Below are 25,861 nucleotides of genomic sequence, written 5' to 3' on the forward strand. Positions count from 1 at the left end.
ACAGTACAGTGACTCAGTTTTATCCATGTGTGTGCATCTGTATCTCACACACACACACACATACATATATATATTCTTTCCAAGATTCTTTTCCTTACAGGTTATTACAAAATATTAAGTACAGTTCCCAGTGAGATATAATCCCTCTTTCATAACTTAATAGTAAGAAAAATTAAATGAGATAAATATTGGGCAACGCTCAGCACCACTAATTAATTATAACAGCAATATGCACAGACTTCATCCAAAAGGATACCCAGCAAATTAACTTTCTCTGACTCTCCTATCATTATTCAGGGCCTCTCTGTTTCCATTAAGCCTTTCAGGGGACTTTATTAAGCCTTTAAAGATTAAACAAGAGTGAGTCAGATTAACTTTTTAAAATGGAAGTGAGATTCTGTCATTTCTTGGCTCAAAACATTCCCGTGGTTCCCAAGATACTTGCAGGAAAGGCCCAGACCTAGCGAGTCTCCTCCAGGCTCTGTAGGCTCTCCCCCTGCCGCCCCTCCAGCCGCCTCTCTTCCTGCTGCCCCTTCCGAGAGCCAAGCCCACACTCACCTCGGGGCCTTGTAGTAACTGCTCCCTTTACCCAGAACTGTACCTTCTTAGGGAAACTTTCTCTGACCATCCTACCTTTGATGGCCTCTTCCCAACCCCCCTTACCTAACAGTTTAGTTTTTTCATGATGTTATTAAATAGAATAGAAATAAAATTATATATTCCATAAAATGTTACACATTTTAATAATGCTACTATATATATGAGTGTATATAATTATTTGTGTATGACCTGTTTCCCTCTGTAGAATGTAAACCCCATAATGACAGGGACCTTGTTCTGTTCACTGCTATTCTCTGGACCTAAACAAGTACTCAGTATATCACGGCTGCTCCATAAATGTTTGTTGAATGAATAAACTTTCTTTTCACCTGAGGGATACATAAAACTCCTAATAGCTTCTCAGATGCTCATCAAATACTTAATGCTACTCAGGCCCTTTTATATTTAATCCCCATTTCATAGCATCTCAGCGTCCTCTGACACTGATGGAGAAGAATGAAAATAATCTCAGGGCTGGTGAATCTGTCTGTAGCCACAAAAATTGTTTTTCTAATTGACCTCTTCTGTTGGGAAACTAAAAAGATGCAACAACAATGTGAATGCTCATTCTACTTCTTGATAAAACTACTGGAAACATTCTCCATCAGCAGCTATTATTTTATTAATTGTATCTAAGTGAATGATACCCTCTTCCCTGGTCGCTCAGAGGTTAAAGTGTCTGCCTGCAATGCGGGAGACCTGGGTTCGATCCCTGGGTCAGGAAGATGCCCCTGGAGAAGGAAATAGCAACCCACTCCAGTATTCTTGCCTGGAGAAACCCATGGACAGAGGAGCCCAGTGCGCTACAGTCTACGGGGTCGCAGAGTCGGACACGACTGAGCGACTTCACTTATATTTATTTAGATATAAGTAAAATACCATTTACTTAGATATTAGATATTCACTTAGGGACCGATAGGGCAGTGTAATAGAACAAAGGGCCATTCCATTACACACTATTTTCAACAACCCAGTTGAATAAGACTGCTCCAACAGCTGGTGCTCTAAGATAAATTTAATTCATTAACCTCCCTTGCACGGTTAAAAATAAGTAACCAGCCTCAAACTTCCAATCATTCCTTAAGTGAGCTTAGTATGTAGCCAAACTGAAATATGTACATATAAAGACTATGGCCATATTTCTATTTCATAGGAAGATTTTATAGTTCCTTGTTAATAACTTACAGGATATGTAACTTAAAATTTTTGAAATGACTCTGCCAGTATTTGTTCATTGTAACACGAGATGTTTGGGAACTTTGTATGCAACCACGAGAATATTATGATGCAGCTCAAAGCATTATGAATCTTACCTTCCTCCCTTAACAACTTACTCACTCTAATAAATTTGATTTTTTTTAATAAGCGTTCCATGCTCATTATAGAAAACTAGAAGAACACAGACAAATGGGGAAAAAACCCCCAAACCATGACAGTTCCCATCATTACCCAAAGACAACTGCTATGAACATTTTGGTGACCTTTCATTTTATTCCTTTTTCATGTCCAAATGCCTTTAAAAAAAAAAAAGACATTAATTACTATGAAAGGCTTGTAATCCAAGGCAAGTCTTAGTATGACACCAGCGATGATATTTTTAAAATACCACATTTTCGAGTGATAAAAGTAACAGTTGGGAGATAGACCGGAGTGCTTTAAAAATTAACATTTTTCATAAAAATGAAAAACAATTTGGCCAAAAATAGTGTCAAAAATAACTTTCACATACCGAAAGCATGCCTACATGTTAAAAGCATTTGCAAGAGTACACTTTTTTTTTTTCCTGAGTAAAATTTTCCCCTGCTTTTCTTTTGGCAAGTACCTACACAGTACATACAAAATTAGTGAGCAAAAAAAGTAATTTGTATGAGTCATCTTGCCTTTAAGACAAAATAGTTACCTAAAATCCACATCACCCATTAATTCCTGCCTCCATACTCTAGCAAAGACTGACAACCAGAGTTTGGACCTAGTCTTTTTTATTTTTTTAAATCATTCTACCCCTGGGCTACCTGACTCCCTAATTATTCTGTTTCCCATTCCTATTATAGAGCTCATTTCCTTGATAACCTCACCATTCCCTTTCCTGGGACTCATCCATTCACGAATCTTCTAACTAAACATCCCTAAGCCTAATTCCATTCAAGTTAAAAGAGTAGCAACTCATCAGAAGGACTCATCTCTGGATACTTAAGGCAGGAAACTCAAATCTTGAGACCGATGAGTCATTTTGACTGGAAAGCCCTGGATGGGAAGAAGGTACCCAAGGGTGCATGTCATAGAAGATGAGAAAATCATGAATGCCTAAGGTGCCAATCAGGGCAAGACATGAGACTGGGTGGCATCCCTTTGTCTGAAGTACTCTGACATCTTAGGATAGGTTCTGTGTTCCAAACATCCCTTACAAGATTTTCCCCAACATGTTCATCTCTTCCAGCTGAAAGTATCTCTGTTCAGTTCAGTAGATCTACCGTTTTCTTCTGGGATCCCACTTAAATGTGGTTCTGTTGACGCTGATTGCCTTGTCCAAAGCTCCAGGCGTTATCTTCACCATAAAAACTTCCAAGCGGCGTCAAGTGTTCAGTACCAGAACAAACAACACAGATTCACCTTTGTTCAAATGATGTGTCTGATGATAAAAATAATGCATGCTTACTGCAGAAGCAAAAGTCCATAAAATATAAGTAAAAGTCATTTGAAAGTTTAATAACCCTGAGATGACAATGAACATTTCTACATCTATCCTTCCTGAATTTTCCCCTATACACACACATGTTTACAGACCATGTATGCACCAAGATTTGTAACCTGATTTATATCCTCATGAACTGTATGAAACGCTCGATTAACTCTGGCATCTTGCTAGGGGAGCTCACCAAGGAAAGATGGCTAAGAATCACTGCTTTATGTGCATTTTTCTGAGTTCATTTAATCGAGACAGTATTAGGGATCCAAGCCATCATACGTGTAAACAATAAATTCTTAAAAAAAAGTGATTTGAATACATAAGTATCTCTCTTTACTTTTTTTAACCTTAAAAAATTATAAATTAATGCTAAAAAATGGAACAAAAGATATAAATTGAAAATGAAAGCACGCCTCTCACTATCCCTCTTCTCCCAATCTCAGTTATTTTCACTCCTCGTGGTAACTCATCACTGTTCAGAGTTCATACGTGGGGAGGGAGACTATGTCCACATATGCACGCATACCATGTGTACATGAAGCGTACCACGTCTTTCCTTAAGAAAAACACAACCGAGACTGTGTCAATCATGTTGCCTGTAGCTAGCTTTTTAAAATCTAACAATGTATCTTAGACACCTTTTCAAATTAAATTTTAAAAGATCTCCTTCATCCTTTTTTAATGGCTGTGGCATTTTCCATCAAATATCCTATGGTGAATTTCACCAGTTCTCTGCCTGTGGACACCTGATTTGTTTTCAGATCTTTATGCCAAAAGCACACCCTTGTCCATATGCCTTAGTGCTACTTGTTCAAGTCTGTTGGTAGATGAAAGTCTCAGAATGGCACATCAGGGTCCAAGTTCGTAAAATAACAGGGAACACTGTATTTCTCTGTAACATAGAGAATGCATTTCTTATTAACATAGAGAATACATTTCTTATTGATGTGTTTAGTAGATTATTTAAAGTAAAACTTGCCTCATGTAAGTTCCACAGCGGCTCACAATAGAAAAGGAGAAGGAAAAGATAGGGATGAGACAGAATGCAAAGCACTTTGCTGTTGCTCAGTTGCTCAATCATGTCCAATTCTTTGCAACCCCATGGACTGCAGCACACAGGCTTCCCTGCCTTCACCATCTCCCGGAACTTGCTTAAACTCATGTCCATTGAGTCGATGATGCCATCCAACCATCTCTCCCTCTGTCGGCCTCTTCTCTTCCTGCCTTCGATCTTTCCCAGTATTAGGGTCTTTTCCAATGAGTCAGATCTTCGCATCAGGTAGCCAAAATATTGGAGCTTCAGCTTTAGCATCAATCCTTCCAATGAATATTCAGGATTGATTTCCTTTAGGATTGAGGGGTTTGATCTCCTTGCAGTCCAAGGGACTCTCAAGAGTCTTCTCCAACACCACAGTTCAAAAGCATCAATTCTTCGGTGCTCATTCTTCTTTATGGTCCAACTCTCACATCCATACATGACTACTGGAAAAACCAGAGCTTTGACTATGTGGACCTTTGTTGGCAAAGTAATGTCTCTGCTTTTAATACAGTGTCTAGAAATTGGAAAAGTTTTAGTCGATCAGTTGTGTCTGACTCTTTGCAACCCCATGGGCTAGAGCCCACTACGCTCCTCTGTCCATGGAGTTCTCCAGGCAAGAATACTAGAGTAGGTAGCCATTTCTGTCTCCAGGGGGGTCTTCCTGACCCAGGGATTGAACCTAGTGGTCTCTTGCATTATAGGCAGATTCTTTACTGTCTGAACCACCAGGGAAGCCTAGGAGGAGACAAGTAACTGAGGGCAGAAAGGCTGTGTGTGTGTGTGTGGCAGGGAGAAGCGGGTGGGTGGGTGGGTGAGGGGATCTCCACCTCCAGGGGGCACATCTCAGCTGATTTTTGCAAAGGTGTGGAGGCAGGTGTAAGACTACGGAGGGGTGTAGCCTGACAGCGGTGGAAAACTGTTTCTCTCTTCAGGTGTAAGAAACAATTGAGGAAACATCAGAAAACTCGCAGGACATTTCCTAAGCAAGAGGAAAAAGCCATGGATCACTTTTTAATAATTTGCAAAAAAATATATTTCCTTTCCTTGGGCTGCCCACATTCCAAAGGGCTTCAGGCCTGAATTCAAATCTGACTTCACACAAAGTTTCCCATTAGTATGAATGAGAGACTCCTATGTGAACTTCTGCCTTATTTGAATCAAAATATAACACTGTCTCTCAATAAAAAAATTAACTCGAAAAGAGAGGCTGATCTGATAAAGCAGTTGGCACATGGATGAGACAACAATTCTATCTGAAATAATTTCAAGCTTTGTGAGACTAATGACATAGGGAATTTTATGCCTGGGAAATTTTATTATTACACATGAAAATCAGTATTGGAGTTTCACATTAATTCCAGTGTTAGCCTTTCACATCAAACCATTGAGTGTTCTTGGACCTCCATCTTCCACTCTCTGCTCTCAGAAATGCTGCTCCAGAGTTTCTTTAGTGGCAGTCAGATCTATATCTAAGGCGAAAAAAGGAACACAAAGACCCTACAATCTTTCTCCTGTCAAGCTTAACTGTTTAATTCTAAGAAGAGAATTATGTCAGAGTAGTCACCCACATTAGCAAGAGAAACCAAACAGATTTGAAAAAAGCTATATTGCATATCTTACATCTATAAAGGGGTCCATTTTAACCTACAGCCAAAAACAGATCTGTGTCATAATCAAAGTCTTATCGGATCTCTCTTTAGAACATTTAACACTGGCTCTACAAACAACAGAATTTTTCAGTGCTATGCTTTCATCCAAGATTGATGAGCAGTTACACTTGGTGGTGGCTTCTGGGTGATGTCGTGGTCAACAGGTCAGCCTATGCCCACCAGGGAGTTTACTGCCAAGGGTAGAAGGCTGATGATTAAACAGGAAATTCTAAATATCCAAGGAGACCGAAGGAAGTGGCACCTAATCCAGTTTTGGAGTGGAAGGGAATGATTTCCAAAGAATGCTGCTGCTGCTGCTACTGCTGCTAAGTCGCTTCAGTTGTGTCCGACTCTGTGCTACCCCATAGACGGCAGCCCACCAAGCTCCCCCGTCCCTGAGATTCTCCAGGCAAGAACACTGGAGAGGGTTGCCATTTCCTTCTCCAATGCATGAAAGTGAGAAGTGAAAGTGAAGTCACTCAGTCATGTCCGACTCCTAGCGACCCCATGGACTGCAGCCTACCAGGCTCCTCCGTCCATGGGATTTCCAGGCAAGAGTACTGGAGTGGGTCGCCAGTGCCTTCTGAGACTATTAAAAAACAAACAAACAAAAAACAGCGTATAGGGAGAGACTTGCAAGTATCAGTTAGACTTTATCCTGAGAGCAATGGGAAGCCACCAGGGTGGACAGTGAGATGAAGAGATATGAAGAGATATGCCTTATGGCCGCAGGATGGGAGGACAGAAGACCAGCCAGAGGTCACTGCTGTAACCCAGAGGACTCATGATGGGAGGCGTGAATAAGGTTACTGGCATTTGGGATAGAAAGGAAAATACTTGTTTAGGAGAAATGGAGGAGGAAGAATCACTGTGGGAAGACAGGGTAACTGGCTGGAAATGGAGGGTGGAAAAGAGGCAATAACAGAAGATGACGCAGCAAATGCTGCCGTTCCCGCCTCCCCTCCCCGCCATCACCCAGGCTTCACCACTTCAGCACCCGCGGGGCTTCCTCTGGCCCCGGGAGTCTACTCTGCCCTCCTGTGTGGTTGAGACCAGGGTGCTGGGGAGCTGACTCTCCCTGGAGCAGCGTGAATCCCAGCTCTCTCAGCCCCTCAGGAAGAAAAGCCCTGAGGTGTGTCCTCCACAACTTCCCAGAGTCCCCTCAGACAAGAATCTCCGGGTGGTCCACCCAGGAAACCTGTCTGAGAAGGAACGCGGTGCTGGGTGTCTTCCTTTCCCTGACTGGCTTCCACATCCCTCTCCCAGGGTCTCCTGGTCTCGCTGCCTTAAAAGAAAATTCTTGCACAAATATCTGTGTCAGGATCTGCTTCTGGAGGAAGCTGAACAAATGGTGTTTAACCTTAAACCTCCCGTGGTTTGTCCCATGGGAAGATGGTGATGCTACTCTCTAGGCTAGGAAAGAAGACAGAGAAGAGGGTTTTCATCCATTCGTATCATTTGGGGAGGGGAGGGACGGAGGGGAGGAAAAACGATACATTTAACTGGGGACCTGTTGAGTCTAAAGAACTTGCAAGAACCCCTAGGTGGGATGTCTCAATAGAACATGAGAGAGAGGCTGTGGGGCCTGGATTTCATGGGGCCAATCAATGCAAAGACTACCCATACCTCTGTGCTTCTAGCTCACACCTTTCTTTCCTGGACGATAAATTGAGAACAGAAATGGTAAGAACTCTGCTAAAGGAAACACACTGCATCAGAGAGAACGGCCCCCAAATAAAGCCCCTAACTGTCACTCCAACAACTGCAGGGAGAAATGGCTGTGGCGTGACGTGGGGCGGGGGGAGGGGGGCGTCTCTTACCACGGCGAGGTCCCCATTTGGCCTGCATGTGGGAATATAGGATGGATCCGTTTAAATGAAAAATAGATAGTCTAGTTTGCAAGTGGAATGGCTTTTCTTTTTTTCTACCCTGGTTACTGGAGGGCAGTTGCTGCCATGCAAAGGAATAAACACAAAGAAGAAATTGCATGAAATGAGAATATGTATTTTTGATAGCAAAGGAATGGAAGAATGTATTGTATATACAGAAAAGGCCTTGTAGATTGAATTAGCCCGTCCCAAACTGAAGCCAGGGTCACCACACGGCAATTTTCAAACAAATACTCTCCATCGTCCGTTACACATACGCGAGGATTTGACCTTTTACAGCACTATTCACTCTCCAAGCATCTCAATAGTCTTTGCAAAAACTAAAAACACAACCATGGGCACTGCATCGGTCTTATAAATGGCATGCAGAAAATTTTATGCTCTGCTCACAGGGAGATACGAGGCCAGGGCCAAAGTGTTCACAGCCCCAGGGGAAAAGCTGTACCTGAGAAATAAAAGTTCTTAAACTGGGTTTTTTTCTTTCCCATGTAATAAACTTGTGATAGTTTATTATAAGATATTGAATATAGTTCCCTGTGCTATACGGTAAGTCCTTGTTGTTTTTCTGTTTTATATACAGTAGTTCGTTTCTGCTAATCCCAGACTCCTAATTTATCCCTCCCGCCCCTTCCTTCCCTGGTAACCACAAGCTTGTTTAATTAGTCATTAACAAAAAAAAGAAAAAGAAAGAAAGAATGCCATTAGCAGCAATATGGATGGACCTAGAGATTATCATGCCAAGTGAAGTAGGTCATACACAGAAAGATAAATGTTGTATGCTATCCCTTATATATGAAATCATTTACAAAATGAAAACTGGGCTTTTAAAAGGGCTTTTGTATGTCACCATTTCCCACAAAGTACAAACACAAAAGTGTTGATGATTATCTTCAATACCAAGTGACTCAACCCTCGTGCCATCTGGGCAAAGATAAAGGGATTTGGCCCAAAAACCAGTGTTTTTTTTTTTTTCTCCTCTGTCTTTGTGGCTTCCATACACAGCTCAGGTGAGGCACTGAAGCTGGAAATAAGTTTTTCCTTTGGAAAGGTTACCCCCCTCAAAAAAAGGGAGCTTCCCCTTCATATGTGAACACCACAACTGCTGGTCTGCTGAGATTGATTAGTTATATTTTTGAGAAGATTAACTTGGACACACAGCTGACTGTGGTTAAAGCAAGACCTTTCACTGCAAAAAAAAACTTCAGTGGAGTCAACAGCTCCTCTTTGGAATTCATCTACACTCTAAGACCAAATTAGGCTGCTAAGTCGCTTCAGTCATGTCCGACTCTGTGCGACCCCATAGACGGCAGCCCACCAGGCTCCCCCGTCCCTGGGATTCTCCAGGCAAGAACACTGGAGTGGGTTGCCAGTTCCTTCTCCAATGCATGAAACTGAAAAGTGGAAGAGAAGTCGCTCAGTCGTGTCTGACTCCTAGCGACCCCATGGACTGCAGCCTACAGGCTCCTCCGTCCATGGGAGTTTCCAGGCAAGAGTACGGGAGTGGGGTGCCATCGCCTTCTCCCGAGACCAAACTAGGCTAGTCAGGGGCAACCAGGGCTAAGTGTGCACACATTGTTCTTAGTCTCAAAAATGTAGACTTCCCAGGTGGTGCTAGCGGTAAAGAACCTGCCTGCCAATGCCGGAGATGTAAGAGGTGTGGGTTCGAACCCTGGGTCAGGAAAATCCTGTGGAGAGGGAATGGCAATCCACTCCAGTATTCCTGCCTGGAGAATCCCATGGACAGAGGACCTGGTGGGCTACAGTCCATAGACTCGCAAGGAGTCAGACACGACTGAATCGACTTAGCACACAGGCAACGTTATCTGGATCAGGACGTCCCGGAACAACAAAAACTTCTCCCTCTAGTAAACAGCTGGACAGACTACGTAGCTCATCGCAAGTACATCAATGAGATTCTATAAGCCGCACAGAACAGTTTCCCACCTTGAAACATTTTATGTGACAAATAGAGATATTCCTATAAACTAAAAGTGGTCTGACTGAAGGCAGCTGGCATCATCACACTTTCACGTCTCTGAAGTGAAGGCATACTCCTACTGATGGTGTGGAGGTGGCCACGTGGCATCGAGACCCATCTATCTGTGAATAAGCCAGTTAGCCCTAACACACCCAGACACAGTCATAAGTACACAGCCTGATGAATTTTCACAAAACTACCTATCATGTAAACAGCAGTCAGATCAAGAAATAAAACAACCAGCTTCCCAGAAGCTCCTCTTGTGCCCCCTTCTCAGTCACTACCACCCCCAATACTGTCTTTCAAGAATTATGTTCAAACACTTGTTCCTTTCCCAACTCTTAGCAGAAGTGGTAGAATTTCTAGTTGACTAGACTGATGTTCCCCTGGACCAGCATATAGTTTTGGCTCTACAAAGAAAAATAAAGGAACCTGAGCTGAAGTTACAGTTCCACCACATGTGGCAGGATTTTTGAAAAAAAAAAAAAGGGACGTGAAAGAAGCTTGAAGCTCCTATATTCTCTTTCTACTGGAACCTTAGTTAGGATTCTGATTCCCAGTTGAGAACTTTTTCTTTTGCGTCCCTGACCAGATCACAACTCATTTCAGTGCTGTGTTTTATTTAACCAGAAGGTTTTAACCCAGTTTCACAAAACTATTTCCTATAGCTCAGACCATCCATGAAAGATTACTGAAAAGAAATATTGTTTCTTTATGTTTCTTGACCAAAAGAAACACTTGAAGTGATACTGATTACCAAAGTATTATAGGAAGAAAGAAAAGAAGTGGAAAAGAAGAGGACAAAATTAGAACCATAGTAACAAACAGTACATTCTTATCTTGTCACTGCTTTGAAGTATCTTATTTAAAGGACCACTTTTTATTCCTGACTAAAAGAGAGCCATCCTTCACGTGTCAACTGGGAGTGTGTGTGGGCAAACACTGGAGAGGCGTGCTCCTGTGCTCACTGCTGGGGACGTGTTATCTGACTTAGGAGGCAGACTGACAGGGCAGCAAGGGAGAAGATGCACCGTGGAGTTCTGGGGCTGCCGCTCACCAACTGGATGACCTTGAACAGATAATTACAGGTATATCTCGCTTTATTGTGCTTCACAGATTCCAGTTTTTTTTTAAAACAAATTGAAGGTTTGTGGCAACTTTGCATTGTCACATGATAGCATTTTTTAGCAATAATCTTTTAAATAAGGTATGTATACTGTTTTTTTTTTTTTTTTTTTTTTAATGGTTTCTCTAGTGGCTCAGACAGTAAAGAATCCACCTGCCAGTGCAGGAGACTCAGGTTTGATCGCTGGGTTGGAAAGATTCCCTGGAGGAGGAAATGGCAACCCACTCCAGTATTCTTGCCTGGAGAATCCCAAGGACAGAGGAGCCTAGTGGCCTCAGTCTATGGGGTCACAAGGAGCTGGACACAACTTAGCAACTAAACCACCACTACCCTCATACTATCTTTTAGAAATAATGCTACTGCATATTTAATAGACTACAGCATGGTATAAATGTAACTTTTATATACACCAAGAAACCAAAAAATTTGTGTGACTCACCTTATGGTGCTATCTGCTTTATTGTGGTGGCCTAGAACTGAACCCACAAAACCCATAATCTCTCCGCAAAAGATACAAACTTCCAGTTGTAAGATAAACAAGTTCTGGGGATGTACTGTACAACATGGTGACTATAGTTAGCAATACTGTATTGCATATTTGAAAGGTTCTCAGTCACAAGAAAAAAAGTTTGTAACAATGAAGTGATGGCTGTTAACTAGGCTTATTGTGGGGTTCATTCTGCAATATATATATATATAAATATATATATATATATACACACACACACACATATATATAAAATCATTAGGTTGTGCCTCTTAACCTGTCAATTACATCTCAATAAAACAGGAGGAATGGTATGAAATCTCTCTGAACCTCCATTTAGTTATCTGTAAGTTCAGCTTAATTCCTGTGTCTCAGGGATTCCCAAGTAGTGTGGTTGTAAAGAATCTGCCTGCCAATATAGGAGACACAGGAGACGCAGATTCGATCCCTGGGTTGGGAAGATCTCCCAGAGAAGGGAATGGCAACCCTCTCCAGTATTCTTGCCTGGAGAATCCCATGGACAGAGGAGCCTGGTGGGCTACAGTCCATGCAGTTACAGAGAGTCAGACACGGCTGAGCGCACCATGCCTATGTCTCAATGGGTTGTTTTCAAAATTAAATGAGAGGACACAGATCCTGGGCCTGACAATTTAGCAGGTCCTTGATAACCATTAACTTCTTCCTCTGTACAGGACAAATTTGTTTAATCAAAAAGGAGCTTAAGCCCCAAAATGATACACACCAACAACACCCCATGTTCTACTGTTTGTCCATGACTTAGTGTGAATTTTAAAAGAATCTGCTTTGTTTGAAAAGGGATTGAAGAAAACACTTTGCTGTAATCCAGAAAAGCTTGGTATGTCTCTCTCTCGAGAAAGGAGTTAGGAAATCTTAACATACATATCTTTTAACCCACTCCCTGAGAGGTCCTTCCTATCTGGCCAGTAGCATGGCAGGCCATCACTTAGTTGCTGGTGGCATTCTAATGCAAGGCACCATTAATTTAGATTTCAGAAAATTACATATGACACGGTACAACTTGTATTAGATTGATGAGCAGAACAGAAAGAGGAAAATGGATCAAGAATTGGCCGGGGGACAAGGCAGACCATTCCAAATCCATCTTTTTATTTAACATCAAACCTGATTGGCATATCCAGTCTTGAACTAGATTTGCCCGTGTTCTTTACTGCTTGTTTGGATGATATAACCAACAACCAGAAGAAAGAGTTTCTTTTTTCAAAGGCAAGTTAGCAAATAGTGGGGGAAGGGATTGACAAATACAACTGCTGATATGTTTTGCAGTGTCTGACTCCAAGCTCCATTCGAAATAACAAACAGAAGCATCGGTGACTCCTAACACAGTGCAAGAATTCCATGGAGACCTGCATTTTCCTTTGCACCCGCTCTGCTTGTGTTTTTGTTTTGTGGCTTAATACACAGCACACATACTGTGACTTCAAAACCATAATAAAACAGAACTGAAGCTCCACATTGCTGAAAAGCAGTGCTGGGATGTAAATCCTTCTAATAGCCTTTGCTTCAGAAAGAGGATGGGAAAGCAGACAGAGCTGCAGGTACAGTGGTTCTGAGGCTACTCCTTAAACAGATCTGCCCTTCATGCCCGCCCCCAACCCGGACCTCAGAATCTTTCCTCTATTACTGTAAATCTTTTACAAAGAGAGACAACTAACAATTAGACAAAGTACATTAAATTATGCACAGTCTGTAATTTTATCTCCGTCACAATCGGAAATCTCTTTTATCTCTTTTGTATAATCCCCATCAGCCACAGCACTGCCCAGGGTGGACTCAGTCATCTATTCACAGCCTTCAGGAAGATATTTTGTCCTCCCATCCCTCCAGCAGAAGGGGACAGCAGCTTTTAACTTATTGTTTTATTACGGATTCCTGGTGTTACCTCTGCTTAAGATGTTCGCAGCAAGTAAAAATGTTAGGTCTTGGCTCGTGAGCTTTCTTCGGTTCTCAGGAAAGTCAGTCTAGAAATAGTGGCAACCACCAGGGCCAGGACACCATGCAGCTCTGTGTTTATTCTATTTCTCTGGGATGGTGGCAGCTGTGTGTCTCAGAGACCATCTGCCGGAGGCAAATGCCTAGTTAACTGTGCTATTCTCGAGTTCCCCACGATCCACGGTGCTGCCATCTCTCCCCACTTTGCTTTCTCCCACACCGCTTGCTGCGTTCTCCACGGGGCTGAAGCACAAGCACCACTTACTGCTTGTACCCCTTCGGCCTGGAGCTCCAGACCTTAAATGATCCTCTCTTGTGATACACTCCCCTGCCCCGTGGTCTCGCTCCAAAGGCGTCTGGGAGACGTCTTTTCATTCCATTGATAGAGGTATCTAAATACATGCCAATATATATTGTTGAGTGAAAGCCAGGGGGTTTCAGCATTTGCAAAGGGCTTTCTTGGATCTGGACTAGGCACATTAAACCTCATTAATTATGGTCTCCACTAATTGAGAATCTGAGATCATTCTCCAGGCTGACGTTTATCTTTGCATGATCTGTGGCGAGAAGTTTGCTAAGTAAAGAAAGAATAGAAATAATATTTTAATGGTAACTTAAAATGGTAATTTAATATTTTAAATTACCCAAGAGAAGGTGTCTAAGGATGCTGAGGCTCTTATTTATATACTAGCAACCAATGATCTTCTGCCTAGTCACTAAAGCAGGCTTTCTCCTTCCTGGCTTCCCCATTTCTGCTCAGTCACCATCAGTCCTTAATTCAACATACTTACAACAAAGCTAACCAGTCTTCCAAACTAGTCGACTAGCTTGTTGCCTGCCTGTCCTATCCCCCTCTTTCCTTTCTCAATCCAGGCCTTCATTAGACTCTTGAGGGTCCTTTGGACTGCAAGGAGAGCAAACCAGTCCATCCTAAAGGAAATCAACCCTGAATATTCACTGGAAGGACTGATGCTGAAGCCGAAGCTCCAATACTTTGACCACGTGATATGAACAGCCCTTAAGACCCTGATGCTGGGAAAGATAGAGGGTAGAAGCGGGCAACAGAGGATGAGATGGTTGGATGGCTTCATCGACCCTATGGATATGAGTTTGAGCAAACTCAGGTTGATAATGAAGGACAGGGAAGCCTGGGGTGCTACAGTCCATGGGATTGCAGAGCCGGACACAACTGACCGACTGAACCACAACAACAGGCCTTCATTAACAATGCTATCCTGGTACTAGAGCATCTCCACTGGGCAACTCCTTCTATTTTCTACAGGAATTTATGATTCTTATACCCTAGAATCTTAAGATCTTTAACTGTAGCTTCAAAATTTCTTTGTTCCCAGCACTGCACTTATCAAAGTCCCAGAATAAACGTAGGTTTATGATATCTATCTGAGACCTCTGAGGTCTGACACATTTTGGGATTCACACTTCTTCTGATTTCTGGGTGATAATGTGGTACATAAGACATGATTTTATGTTACACTCCACTGGGCCTTCATCATCAAGCACATTGATATTTCTGCAACAAAATGTATGAATTTCACCCTTGGCATAATACATAAAGGCTATAAATAGCCTTCCATTAGGTTTTGCCACCAAACAACTTATTCAAAAAATTGTTCATTTCAGAACTGTGGGTAAGGGATTGGGGAGCTCAAGTAGGCGGCGTACAATGGCCGCTTATCACTGTCCAGATGTCAAAGACACGTTTTCTTGAAAAGTCTCCATACTGCAAAATCCTTTGTTTAGATTGGTTTTCTCTACAATTAGTCCAAATTATCAAGGTCTTTTCTTACAAAGCACATCTTCAAAGAGATATGACACATACCTCATATGAAGCAAAGCATATCATTCAAAGCAGATACTGAGAACTTTGTGGTCACCAGGCTGTCTTTACCATTTTTATTTTTTTAATTTTAACTCCATGTCTACAGCATATTTTACAAAAGGCCCGCTTTTAATGGTCTGTTTTGGCAAAATTTAAATATAGTCATTTTGCTTATCCTCTGCCTAAAGAAAGTCTCTTTCAAGAGCAGAGATGGGCTATCCCTCAGAATGTGGATTTGCATTTTTAAAACCCAAGTGTTGCTGATTCTTCCCCTCAAAAAGAGTTAACTTTTTTAAAGTGTGAGAGTTTATCTAATTTGTAATAAAAGTCTGTCAAGCAAATCACAGGAAGCTCTCCACTTCCCCCTCAACACACCACACACAGTTAAACATATTACTCTTTGAGGTCTAGCTGTAACTTGACTAATAAACCCTTCTTAAAACATAGCCAAGCCAAACGTTAAGCCAGCAATGCAGGGCTTGTATATACATCACAGGATGCTAGCTGTATGGGTCACAGCACTCTGACAGGCAATTCCTAGGCAGTTATTTTGACATTAGAAAGTCACAATCCATCAACTTAACAGCAGGGTGATAATTTGGGGACCGGGGAGATAGCTATTCAAAATGACACTGTGGGAAGTAAACAGTAGTTCAAATAGCCCCTGTTTGAGAATGAAGACATCAACTAAGCAGAATTTCTTTCCCCCTCTAGAACCAGGTATTATGTAATATGTTTTTGTGTAAGCATGTTATTTATGGCGTTTGAATAGCCCTGAGAGGCTAACAAGCCTGCAGGTACCGGGACCCTTTGGAGATGAGGAGAAATAGATCTGCCACCACAAGACTAAAGAATGACAAAGAGTGGCTTCTTCCCCATGGTTTGTCACGAACCACTTCCAACAACCACGAGCCAGTCTCAGAAGATGCAACTCGGCTCTTTCTGAAATGAAAAACGCTCAGCTCTGCAGCCGTCTGCATCCATGACATGGGTTCCTTGCATGTGAGGGGGACCCTGGACTTTACTCTTGTGGGAATTCCCAGCCAACCACCCTGCTGTGAGCCCTTTCTGCGAACACACGGCCTTGTGTGTTTCTCCTGGACAAATGGATGGGTGCAGAGGCCACCGAGAGCTTCTGCAATTCTCTCAGTTTCCGGGAGCTGAAAGTTTCCTGGCTGTTGGTCTGGTGTTGGGATGGTAACGGGGAGTGGGTAGGGAGGGCAGGATCCAGGACAGGGGTTCTCAAACGTTCTCATTTCATGACAACCCTAAGGGGGCACACAGAAGCCCTGAGGGATTGCCAGCTTGTTGGTAAGAGGAGAGCAAACACATCTGTCCTTCTGCTATGGAAGGGGGCAATGAAAAAGGAAGCACGACGAGGAAATTGGGCACTGATGCTGAGGTGGCAAAAGGGAGAGGGAGACGGATCTATGCAGATCCTTTAAGAGAGTAGATATCTGGGTGACAAGACCGTCTTAACAAGCTGTGTTGCTGCCATGGAAACCAAAGAGGTCTTTGTGGTGGCCCACACTCCCCCGGGGTCATGACCTTCCCTGTCTGCGATTAGCAGTCTTGCCCTCGCCCTCGTCTATCTTCCCGGTTGCCTGCCTAAAATACTGACAACGTTGACAGCAGATTATTTCCAGGTTATACTTCGCTCTTTCAAAGGAATTCACTCTACGAATGAAGCATCAGCTGGTCAAGAACAATAAGCTCCTGCAGCCAAAAAGAATAGCCTTATTACTGTCTGCATTTTCTTTTAACAAACTTTTGTGGCTATTTAAATTGAGTTTCTCCCTCTTTTCAAAAAACCAAGCTTCGTATGAATACCTTGAACCTATGAGCTGAACATATCTGAAAATCCACGCATTTCAGAAAAGTAATTTTCAAGCAACCAATAGCAGAAGCAAAAGCAACAGTCTCTCCATACCTGGAGCTGATATTCTTCCGTGAAGCACAGATTCACTGGGCAGCAGGTCTTTTGAATTGGAGGTGAATGGTGATTGTCTAAAGGTATCTTCTGAAAAGAAAGGGCTGGGGGTGGGGGAGGAGGAGGGAAGTTTAGTAAATCAGTTATTTAAGATACCCAGGCCCCCAATATATATGCATACACACAAACAAATGGGAGATAAAGTTTTTTTTTTTTTTTTAATGGTGTTTAGAGAATACAAGATTGTGCTTAAAATGAAGAAAGATAAAATATATTACATCAGACAAGTGCCATCTGTATACTCTGCCTACTGGTTTTACACTTAAGGTGAACATATGAAACAGCATCTCTGAAACACTGTTAGACCCACAGTCAGGACAGCTGAGCGGTATATTGTACTTCTGCACTATATGCTCTGTTTGAGTGTGCTGTGCCTCAGTAAGCACACACCTCCTGGGTCAGGTCAGAAAAGCCCGTTTGAGGTTCTTTCCAGGGCGGAGACAGAGCGGCCCCAGCTCACCCACATGCTGTCCCCTGGTCCCTGGGGGACCAACGGCCCATCTCAGAAGGGCAGATGGCTGGAGTCAGGGCCCACCGCACTCACGGAAATGACTCGCTGGTCCCCACAGGGACTCGAGTGTGCATCCTACAACTCTTTTGGTGTGGAAGGAATTACAGCCAGCTAATGGGGCTGCCGGGAAGGACCCCGAGGAGCACTTTGATTTTCCGAGAAACTGAGGCTCTGACTTGAGTGATTCTAAACTCCCCTAGTGACTCAGCCAGAACTAGACACCAGACACCCCGGGCAGGGATTTGCCCTCCTAACACCTCAGTCACAGTAAACACAAACACTCTGGCTTCTTTTAATCGGAGGATTTTAACCCAATCACATCATCCATCTTCCATGCCTCCAAAACAAACCGCATTGCAATCACGTGTGAGAATACTGGAACATACAACAGAGTCCAGCATGGAGAAAGGAAAGCCCTATTTATTTACAACAGGAGTGGAAGGTTCCTAGAGGAAGACAGTACAGCCCAGAGATAGGAGGAGCAGGAAGCCACCACCATCTTAAGGCTGGAGAGACAAAAGGAAGAGGTCACATGGTGGAAGCCAGAGGCAAGGTGAGCCTGCCAGCAGGAAGCTGGAGCCACAGCTGCTGCAGGGGGCAGACAGGGAGGAAGGCAAATACCCAGGCTCTTTCTGAAACCCCGCCCCTCACCCCACCAAAGGCTCTGATTGGCTGAAAAGTCAGAGGCACACAGCCAGCAGGGATCAGGCTTCTGCAAAACTGTAGATCAGAGGAAGGAATGTATCTGGGGGCACACAAGCCTAGGACCCCCATGACTGATACTGCTTTTCTAAACATGCTCAACAGCCATGGGTAACTCATTAAATGTTAAGAAGGAAACATCAAAATAAAAATGGAAGACATACCTATCTTTTAAAAGTAAAACACAATTAACAATATAACTTCACAGGACTATTAGGCTAGACTTGATGCAACTTTGTGTGCCACGCTTTTTATTTACATCTTAAACACAAAACAGTTTAAATAGGCTTAGAAAGTGACCTGGCTACAGGCTAGTCAGTGATGGGGAGCGGGAAGACATGCTGCTTCATGCCAAACATCTCATAACCTGCAAGTGACCCTAAAACCCGAGGAAGGCAAAGCAGCGTGGGAGCTAAGAGTGTGCACTCGAGAGCAAGCAGATCTAGGTCCAGATTTCAGGTCCTCCACTGATGGCTGTGTGACCTTGCACAAGTCACTTACGTTTTCTGAGCCTTCGTTTCTCTTCTATAAAGTGGAAAGAGAACAGATCTACACCTACTAACAAGGACTAAGCAAACTAGTCCACTGAATGTGTTTCTCACAGTGTCTGGCAAACAGTAAGTGCTCAATCAACATAAGCTGTTTGTATCTGTATCTCTGTCTAGCCCCCAGGGGAGCATAAGTTAATTACCCTTTCCTTACGAATCAACAAAAAGTATAAAGTTTCCTTGTATAAAACGCATGAAGAAAAGGTTGCTCTGATAATGAAGGGTCAGTGGATGGGATGGGATGACTCATCCCACCAGCTCATCCCAGTGAGCTGCTGGGATGACTGGTTAATCATCAAAGAACTTCTAAGGAGGTGGAGCCCTTGGAGGACTGTTGGTCAGACCCAGAGTGTGGGAGTTCACGATTCCCTCCTCCTTAGCTCTGAAGCCTCTAGACAAGGTGACAATGACACCTTCACATCCGGGTGGACAGGTCACTTGGGAACATCACTTGGGAACAACCACCAGTTGGCCCAAGGACACAGGGGAAAGATCAGGCAATGTGCCCTTGGTTACACTGGAATGAGCCTGGCACTTGAGAGTTCAGGAGGCTCATGCAACTGTCTGGTCTGAAATGCGGACGCTACCTTAGGGGACACCAAGAATCCCAAGAGGGGCCCCTCAGGGTATCTAGGAATATCACCTTTTTTTGCCACAGAGAAAGGTATGCATTGCCTTCTTTCCATCAGTGTTGCTGTAACCATTTGGTGAGTACCTGGGTGTGCCAGGCACTGGAAAGATAACATCAGCAAAGCGGGCTACAGATGCAAACAGCAGAGGGGCTCGAAGACCTGCGTGGGCACTCCGAGTAGACTAGGCTGTGGAAGAGAGGGGCGTGGGGTCGCAGTAGGGGGTCTGGCTTGGCCTGGAAGGACAGGAACAGCTGCAGAAGCCACAGCTGAATGGAGAGTAGCGCTGTCAGGGTTCCAGGGGCGAGGACAGGGCGGGGGACATGTCCCCTGCACAATGAGAGAACAAAGCCAATCTACGAAAGGGGATGAGGCTAGAGCCACGGTGGGGTGGACTCACGGCAAGCAGGGATGACAGCTTCGTCAACCTGCCAGTGTGTTAAGGAAGGGCGCATGAAATGTGATTTCAGTTTCAGGACGCTCTGTCCGGCGAGTTGGAGAACACGAGTCAGGTGGCCAGAGGAGCAGCCCACATGGGACATGGTGACTCTGGTGGCCGACACTGCAAGGTGGCCTCGACACAGGCAGGCTGAAAACCTGTTTAAGCAGCAGGTCAGGTAAAGGCCACAGCAACATTTCTGACCAACCCCAAAGGTCTGGGGGTGAACAGAGCAGAGGGTGCCACGCTACATGCTGGGAAGAGTATCTTAGGTTCTGCTAGCTCTGCATCTTCACGTGTTCTCTCCAGATTTCCAGCCAGGTGTGGAATGAAGCCCTATTACCACCCAGCTGCTCAGAAGAAATTGAGTCAATTGCCGAGGGAAACAGCCTTCCAAATAATTTTCTACCCTGGAGGCCAGCTTTATTCTGTATAGAAAAGATTTCTCCTGAGGGGAGAGAAGAATTAGAAGGGAGTCAGGCTGGATACTGGAAAAGCACAAAAGGACTGGCAACATGAGGGGCAAAGAATTGATGGAGAAACTTCGGCAAGTCAAGGCAGCTGAAGCCTGGTGTAAGATCTTATCTAGAGAGAGAAGATGCCTCTTTAACAGAGCATCAGTCTCAGGCCAGATCGCTCTGCAGTGCTCGGCATTCAGATCCATGCACACTGGGAGTGCTGTGGTTCAGCACTGAGTGTGGAATCAGAAGGATCTGAGTCTGAATTCCATACTGGTCACTTAATGGTTAAGTGACTTTGCTAAGTCAACAATCTTTCTCTAGCCTCAGTTACTTTTTTTTTTTTTTTTGGCTCCGCCAAGAGGTCTGTGGGATCTTAGTTTTCCGATCAGAGACTGAATCCTCAACAGTGAGAGGGCAGAGTCCAAAACACGGGACCACTAGTGTGAATTCCCTCATACTCAGTTTCACTATTGGCAAAGAGCTTTTAAAATATCGTCTTTATAGGTGAGCTGTAAAGGGTTAAGTAGGAACTTCCCTGGTAGTTCAGATGGTAAAGAGTCTTCCTGCAATGCCGGAGATCTGAGTTCAATCCCTGGGTCAGAAGAGCCCTTGCAGAAGAGAAGAGCAACCCACTCCAGTATTCTTGCCTGGAGAATTCCATGGACAGAGGAGTCTGGCAGGCTATAGTTCATGGGGCCACAAAGAATCTGACACGACTGAGTGACTAACACTTTTACTTTCTTTTTACTTTCAGAGGGTTAAGTAAGATTTTTCATGTCAAAGTTCTTAGTACATGCTCAATAAAAAATGGCAACTAACACCACATCACTTACTAAGTATTTAGCACTGCTCTAAAGTGCTTTGTGTGTATTAACTTCCCTGAATCCTCACAAGGACCCTATAGGGTTATGACCATTGTTATTACTATCATCCATATTTTACAGATGAAGAGACTCAGGTACAGAGAAGGTAAGTAGCTGCCCATGCGCATGAGCTGAGACGGGATCTGGACTTAGGCACATGGGCCTTGCATTCTGCATCCTTGCCCATTAAGCTGGGCTACACTGCCTTTTGCTTGATCTCTTAACGTCTACGGAATGCATGAACAATACAGAATCATGGCTTCTTCTCGGAACAAACAGGACAAAAGGAAGAGACAGCAGAAGGAGCGGGTGTGGAGGGAGGATGGGAGCACCGTTTCAGTAGGCAGGATCCCAGAGAACCAAAGAAAGGCTTTTTCAATTGAGAAACAGAACACGAGGAAATGATTTTAACTTTTACTTCTCTCTAGAAGAGAAGATATGCCCCTTTTCTATAGAAAAGAAAACTTTCTTTTTCTAAAGAAACTTCTGCAAGCCAAGCCTGATCACTTTGTTAGGGGAAGCACACTGATTGAAACGGCCCCCTGGCCAGGCACCATAGTAACCATTGGCATGAGTTGTTTTATGACAGGAGATCCTAATAAGGAATAGGGAACTAATAAGCCACCACCAACCAGAAGAGTTCGGGAAAGGTCTAAAGGAGACACCGCGTGTCCGTCCACTTCCCAGAATCCCTCTCGCTAGCATCCATCTTGGCTGAGCGATGCCTGCGCCACCAGGAAAGACTCTGAATTAGAATGATTGGTCAAAGACCACCCGGAAATTATCACCATAAAACCCGAGACTGTGAACCACGCGGCAGAGCTGTTCTCCTGGGTTCCCTTACCCTACTGCTTTCCGCCCGGGTGCCCTTTCCCAATAAAATCTCTTGCCTTGTCATTACATGTGTCTCCTCGGACAATTCATTTCCGCGTGTTAGACAAGAACCCAGTTTCGGGCCCTGGAAGGGGTCCTCGTTCCTACAACTTTGCAATCCTAAACATGCCCGGCTGCCTACACCCACTGCTTCTCAGGGCAAGCTCATCTTTGCCATTACGCCCAAACGAAGAGGCAGGCGTAAGAAGGGCATCAGGTGTTCGGAAACCTCTATCTCAGCTCGAGATACGGCCACACTGACATCGGTATATTCATCTTGCAGTCTCCTAGATTGGCAACCATGTTTCAGGCGGAGGAGAAGGAAGGGAAAACTAAACTTGGGAGTGTGCCTTGTATAACATGGGCTGGCTTAACGGGATTAGATCTACAACGGTGCTGGTCGTCTTTAACTCTGCCGGTGCTCTGAGGACAGAAGACACTGTACTTGTAGCTTAGCTCCAAGCACTGCCACTCTCAGAATGTGGAGATGGTGGTCCTTAAGCCCCTTTTCTCCTTCTGTGCCTCACAGGGTCTGCAAAGTGCAGAAGCCCATCTGCTCTCAGCAGATGCCCAGCTCTGTGATGGACAAATTGGCCCCTCGCTCAGGCTGCAGGGTCTGTGGATGGTGGGAGAGGGTGGTGGCCAGAGAGGGGAGGCCCAAGAGGTTGCCTAACACAGAATGAACCGGGTCTGCACTTTTCAGGAAGGAAAACAATGAACTGCAGACTTTATAATGTACTCAACTCTGAGGCACGTGTGCACTTTTGTTCAACTGCTTAGATGGTCACTGTTCTTCCAGAAGAAAAGGAGCTGGCTTGTGAATGCTGCACAGTTCTCCCTTCAACTCCGTTTAGTCATTTCACTGTGAAAAAGCCCCTCCAACAGAAAGAGTTTAGGAAGTGGAAAAAAGGCAAAAGGTATCCAGAAAATGATGTATTTCTGGTTCATATTTTTGGTAAAAAGTTGGTAGAGGAGCTAATGCCTTGTGGGGGAAGGAATCATCACTTATTCTCAATTAACAACATCACCATCTACCACCTCATCTCCCTTTTGGGCTCACACAATGACAAGTCACTCCAAGACTAGCTACCTCATATAGATACTGGATGAATACTGAGACACTGCATCTGGAAGCTGCTGGTATAGACTTAGAACTGTCCAACTCCTCCATGACTTTTCCTGGCTTATGTCACTTAGAAAAGACAAAACATTGTATCATGTGAACTCCTGGTTGCGCCATATGGGATCTGGTCCCCCAACCAGGAATCAAACCCTGGGCCCCCTGCACTGGGCATGCAGAGTCTTACCCACTGAATTAAAAGAGCATGTGTACTGCAACTAAAGACCACGCATGCTGCCTCGAAGATCCAGTGCAGCTAAATAAATAAATATTTTAATAATACTAATGTTTACAAAAAAGAAAAGAAAAAAATGTTTGTCCTATTCAAGTTTCTTTTCTGGACAAAACTAAAAAGGACAATGAATGCATATTTTGATTTTTCTCCTGCAGAAAATCGAAGCGTTAAACATGAAAGGGCACTGGTGTTACTGTGACTGGACAATTTCAGGCATTCAATGGCATGGGCTGTGAGGTCAACTGCCCAGGGCTGCAAAAAGAAAAGATTTAAAACAAATAATCAAAGAGTCCATAAAAGATTATAGCCCTAAATAGTGATACATTTTGCTAAGTGGCACAAATATTTCCACCTTTAACATATGAATGCCAACAGGGAACTCAGCTTCATGCAAAACAGAAGACCCAGCTACTTACAAACCAGTCCCTGTGGGCCACCACTGAAATCAACAAGTTACCGGGAATTCTCACTCCCATTATGATAGCAAAACAAAGCAGAAAGGAACAGGAAAAGAAGATGGATACAGTAGGTAAGACAGCATTAAGGAAAAAAACTTTAAGCTTAGAAATGGCACTGTATTTTAAAGGAGCAACCGAGAAGAAATAAATTTTTTCCTTCTAAAAGAAATAGTAATGACTTTAAGGATTGAGCCTGGGGATAGCAAATAGAAAACAATGATTAAGCAAGAAAAAAAGACTGCTCTGTAATGAATTTGTCCTCAGAATCTATAAGGATCTACTTATTTCAGGATTATTTTATAGAATATAAATCTACTTATTTCTATTCAATGTAAGAGTTTTGGGCAAGTCATCCTGAAGGGATAGTCTGCCTTAAATCCACACATAGACAAAAGTTTCTTCCATCAGTATAAATAGATGACGTATTTTCAAGTGGAAAAGTGAAAATGTTAGGTGCTTAGTTGTGTCTGACTCTGTGACCCCACAGACTGCAGCCCGCCAGGCTCCTCTGTCCGTGAGATTTCCTAGGCAAGAGTACTGGAGTGGGTAGCCATTTCCTTCTCCAGGGGATCTTCCCGACCCAGGGATCAAACCCAGGTCTCCTGAATTGCAAGCAGATTCTTTACTGCCTGAGGTACCAGGGAAGCCAAGCCACTATTTTCTGGTAGAAGTACTTAATGATCTCTTCAGCTCTGTGTCACGTAACGTAACAGGGCTTCTGGATTTTTTCCCCAAGAGCTGGGTAAAATATGTCCAAAAGAATGCTAGTTAATTTTTATTTTGCTGTATTTTAAGGAAATTTTAAGACCAGATGATCTGACTTACATATTTTGGAGAAGTTATATACTGTGAAAGGAGAGCCAGAAGCCCCCTTCTGGGGTGGAAAAGTTCTGTGGGAGGCAAAGCTCTCTCTGCAGCCACAAACTGCCTCCCAGGACACACCTGCCCCGGGGCCACCTCGCCAGATGGCCCTAAGCCCCTCCTGGTAACAGCGCTGCCTCAATCTCCACTCAGCCCCAGCTCGCAGGTCAGGACACTGAACTACTAGTTTTCTGCATTGATATTTCAGGTTAATTTTTTTTAAGAACTGGAATTCCATTTATTTGTCTACAACTGTTCTACTGGTATTTTAAAGATAATCAGATTAATGAATTATTTAATTAATTAGACCTTGAATTACTGGATTACTTAGACCTTGAGACATATATTCCCCAGAGTGACTCGCTACGTTTATATTCTGAAATGAGCAGCTGGCACTAGTCAAGGACACAATCCTCTATGCCTCCGGAAGCCTCAAGCAGAGACAGGCCGACGGGCTAAATTTTTCCCAGAATAAATCTTACTCTAGTTCCAGGACTTTCTGACCATGTGAAATATGAATGTTGCAGACTGAAATGGATCCCAGCAACTTCTATATGGAATCTCCACCGATAGGTCATGAAACCAAAGGAAATGAGAACAAACCGGAAACATTTTCTCTCAATAAAACTGAGACCTTGCCAACAAACAATAGGCTACAGTCACTGACACAGAACACAGAGCATCGTAGTTTCTTTTTTTAAAAAAGCTTTCAAACATATCGAAAAAGAAAGAATTATTTGAAGATAAGGGGAACTATCTCAATTAGTTGTAACTATCTTCTCAACACTTCCTCAAATACTTTAAGGTCAGAAGAAACTCTCTGAGAAGCTGGACTAGCTTGCATGAAACTATGCTCACAACTACAAAAACACCACCACACTTTATTTTTACATATGCCATTTTAAA

The 25,861-nt window shown here is 43.5% G+C and overlaps 1 protein-coding gene across 6 annotated transcripts in view; it reads right to left on the minus strand.

Annotated features, from left to right (window-relative positions):
- Positions 1–25,861, minus strand: part of ZNF827 (zinc finger protein 827) — a 189,104-nt gene that overhangs the window by 48,881 nt on the left and 114,362 nt on the right. For all 6 annotated transcript variants that reach the window (XM_070386611.1, XM_070386612.1, XM_070386613.1 and 3 more), the window contains exon 8: positions 17,196–17,299. In XM_070386611.1, coding sequence (XP_070242712.1) covers positions 17,196–17,299 — 104 coding nt within the window. The remainder of the gene's footprint in view (positions 1–17,195; positions 17,300–25,861) is intronic.

The sequence above is a fragment of the Bos mutus genome, chromosome 17 (genome assembly GCF_027580195.1).
Source record: "Bos mutus isolate GX-2022 chromosome 17, NWIPB_WYAK_1.1, whole genome shotgun sequence".
NCBI lineage: Eukaryota > Metazoa > Chordata > Mammalia > Artiodactyla > Bovidae > Bos > Bos mutus.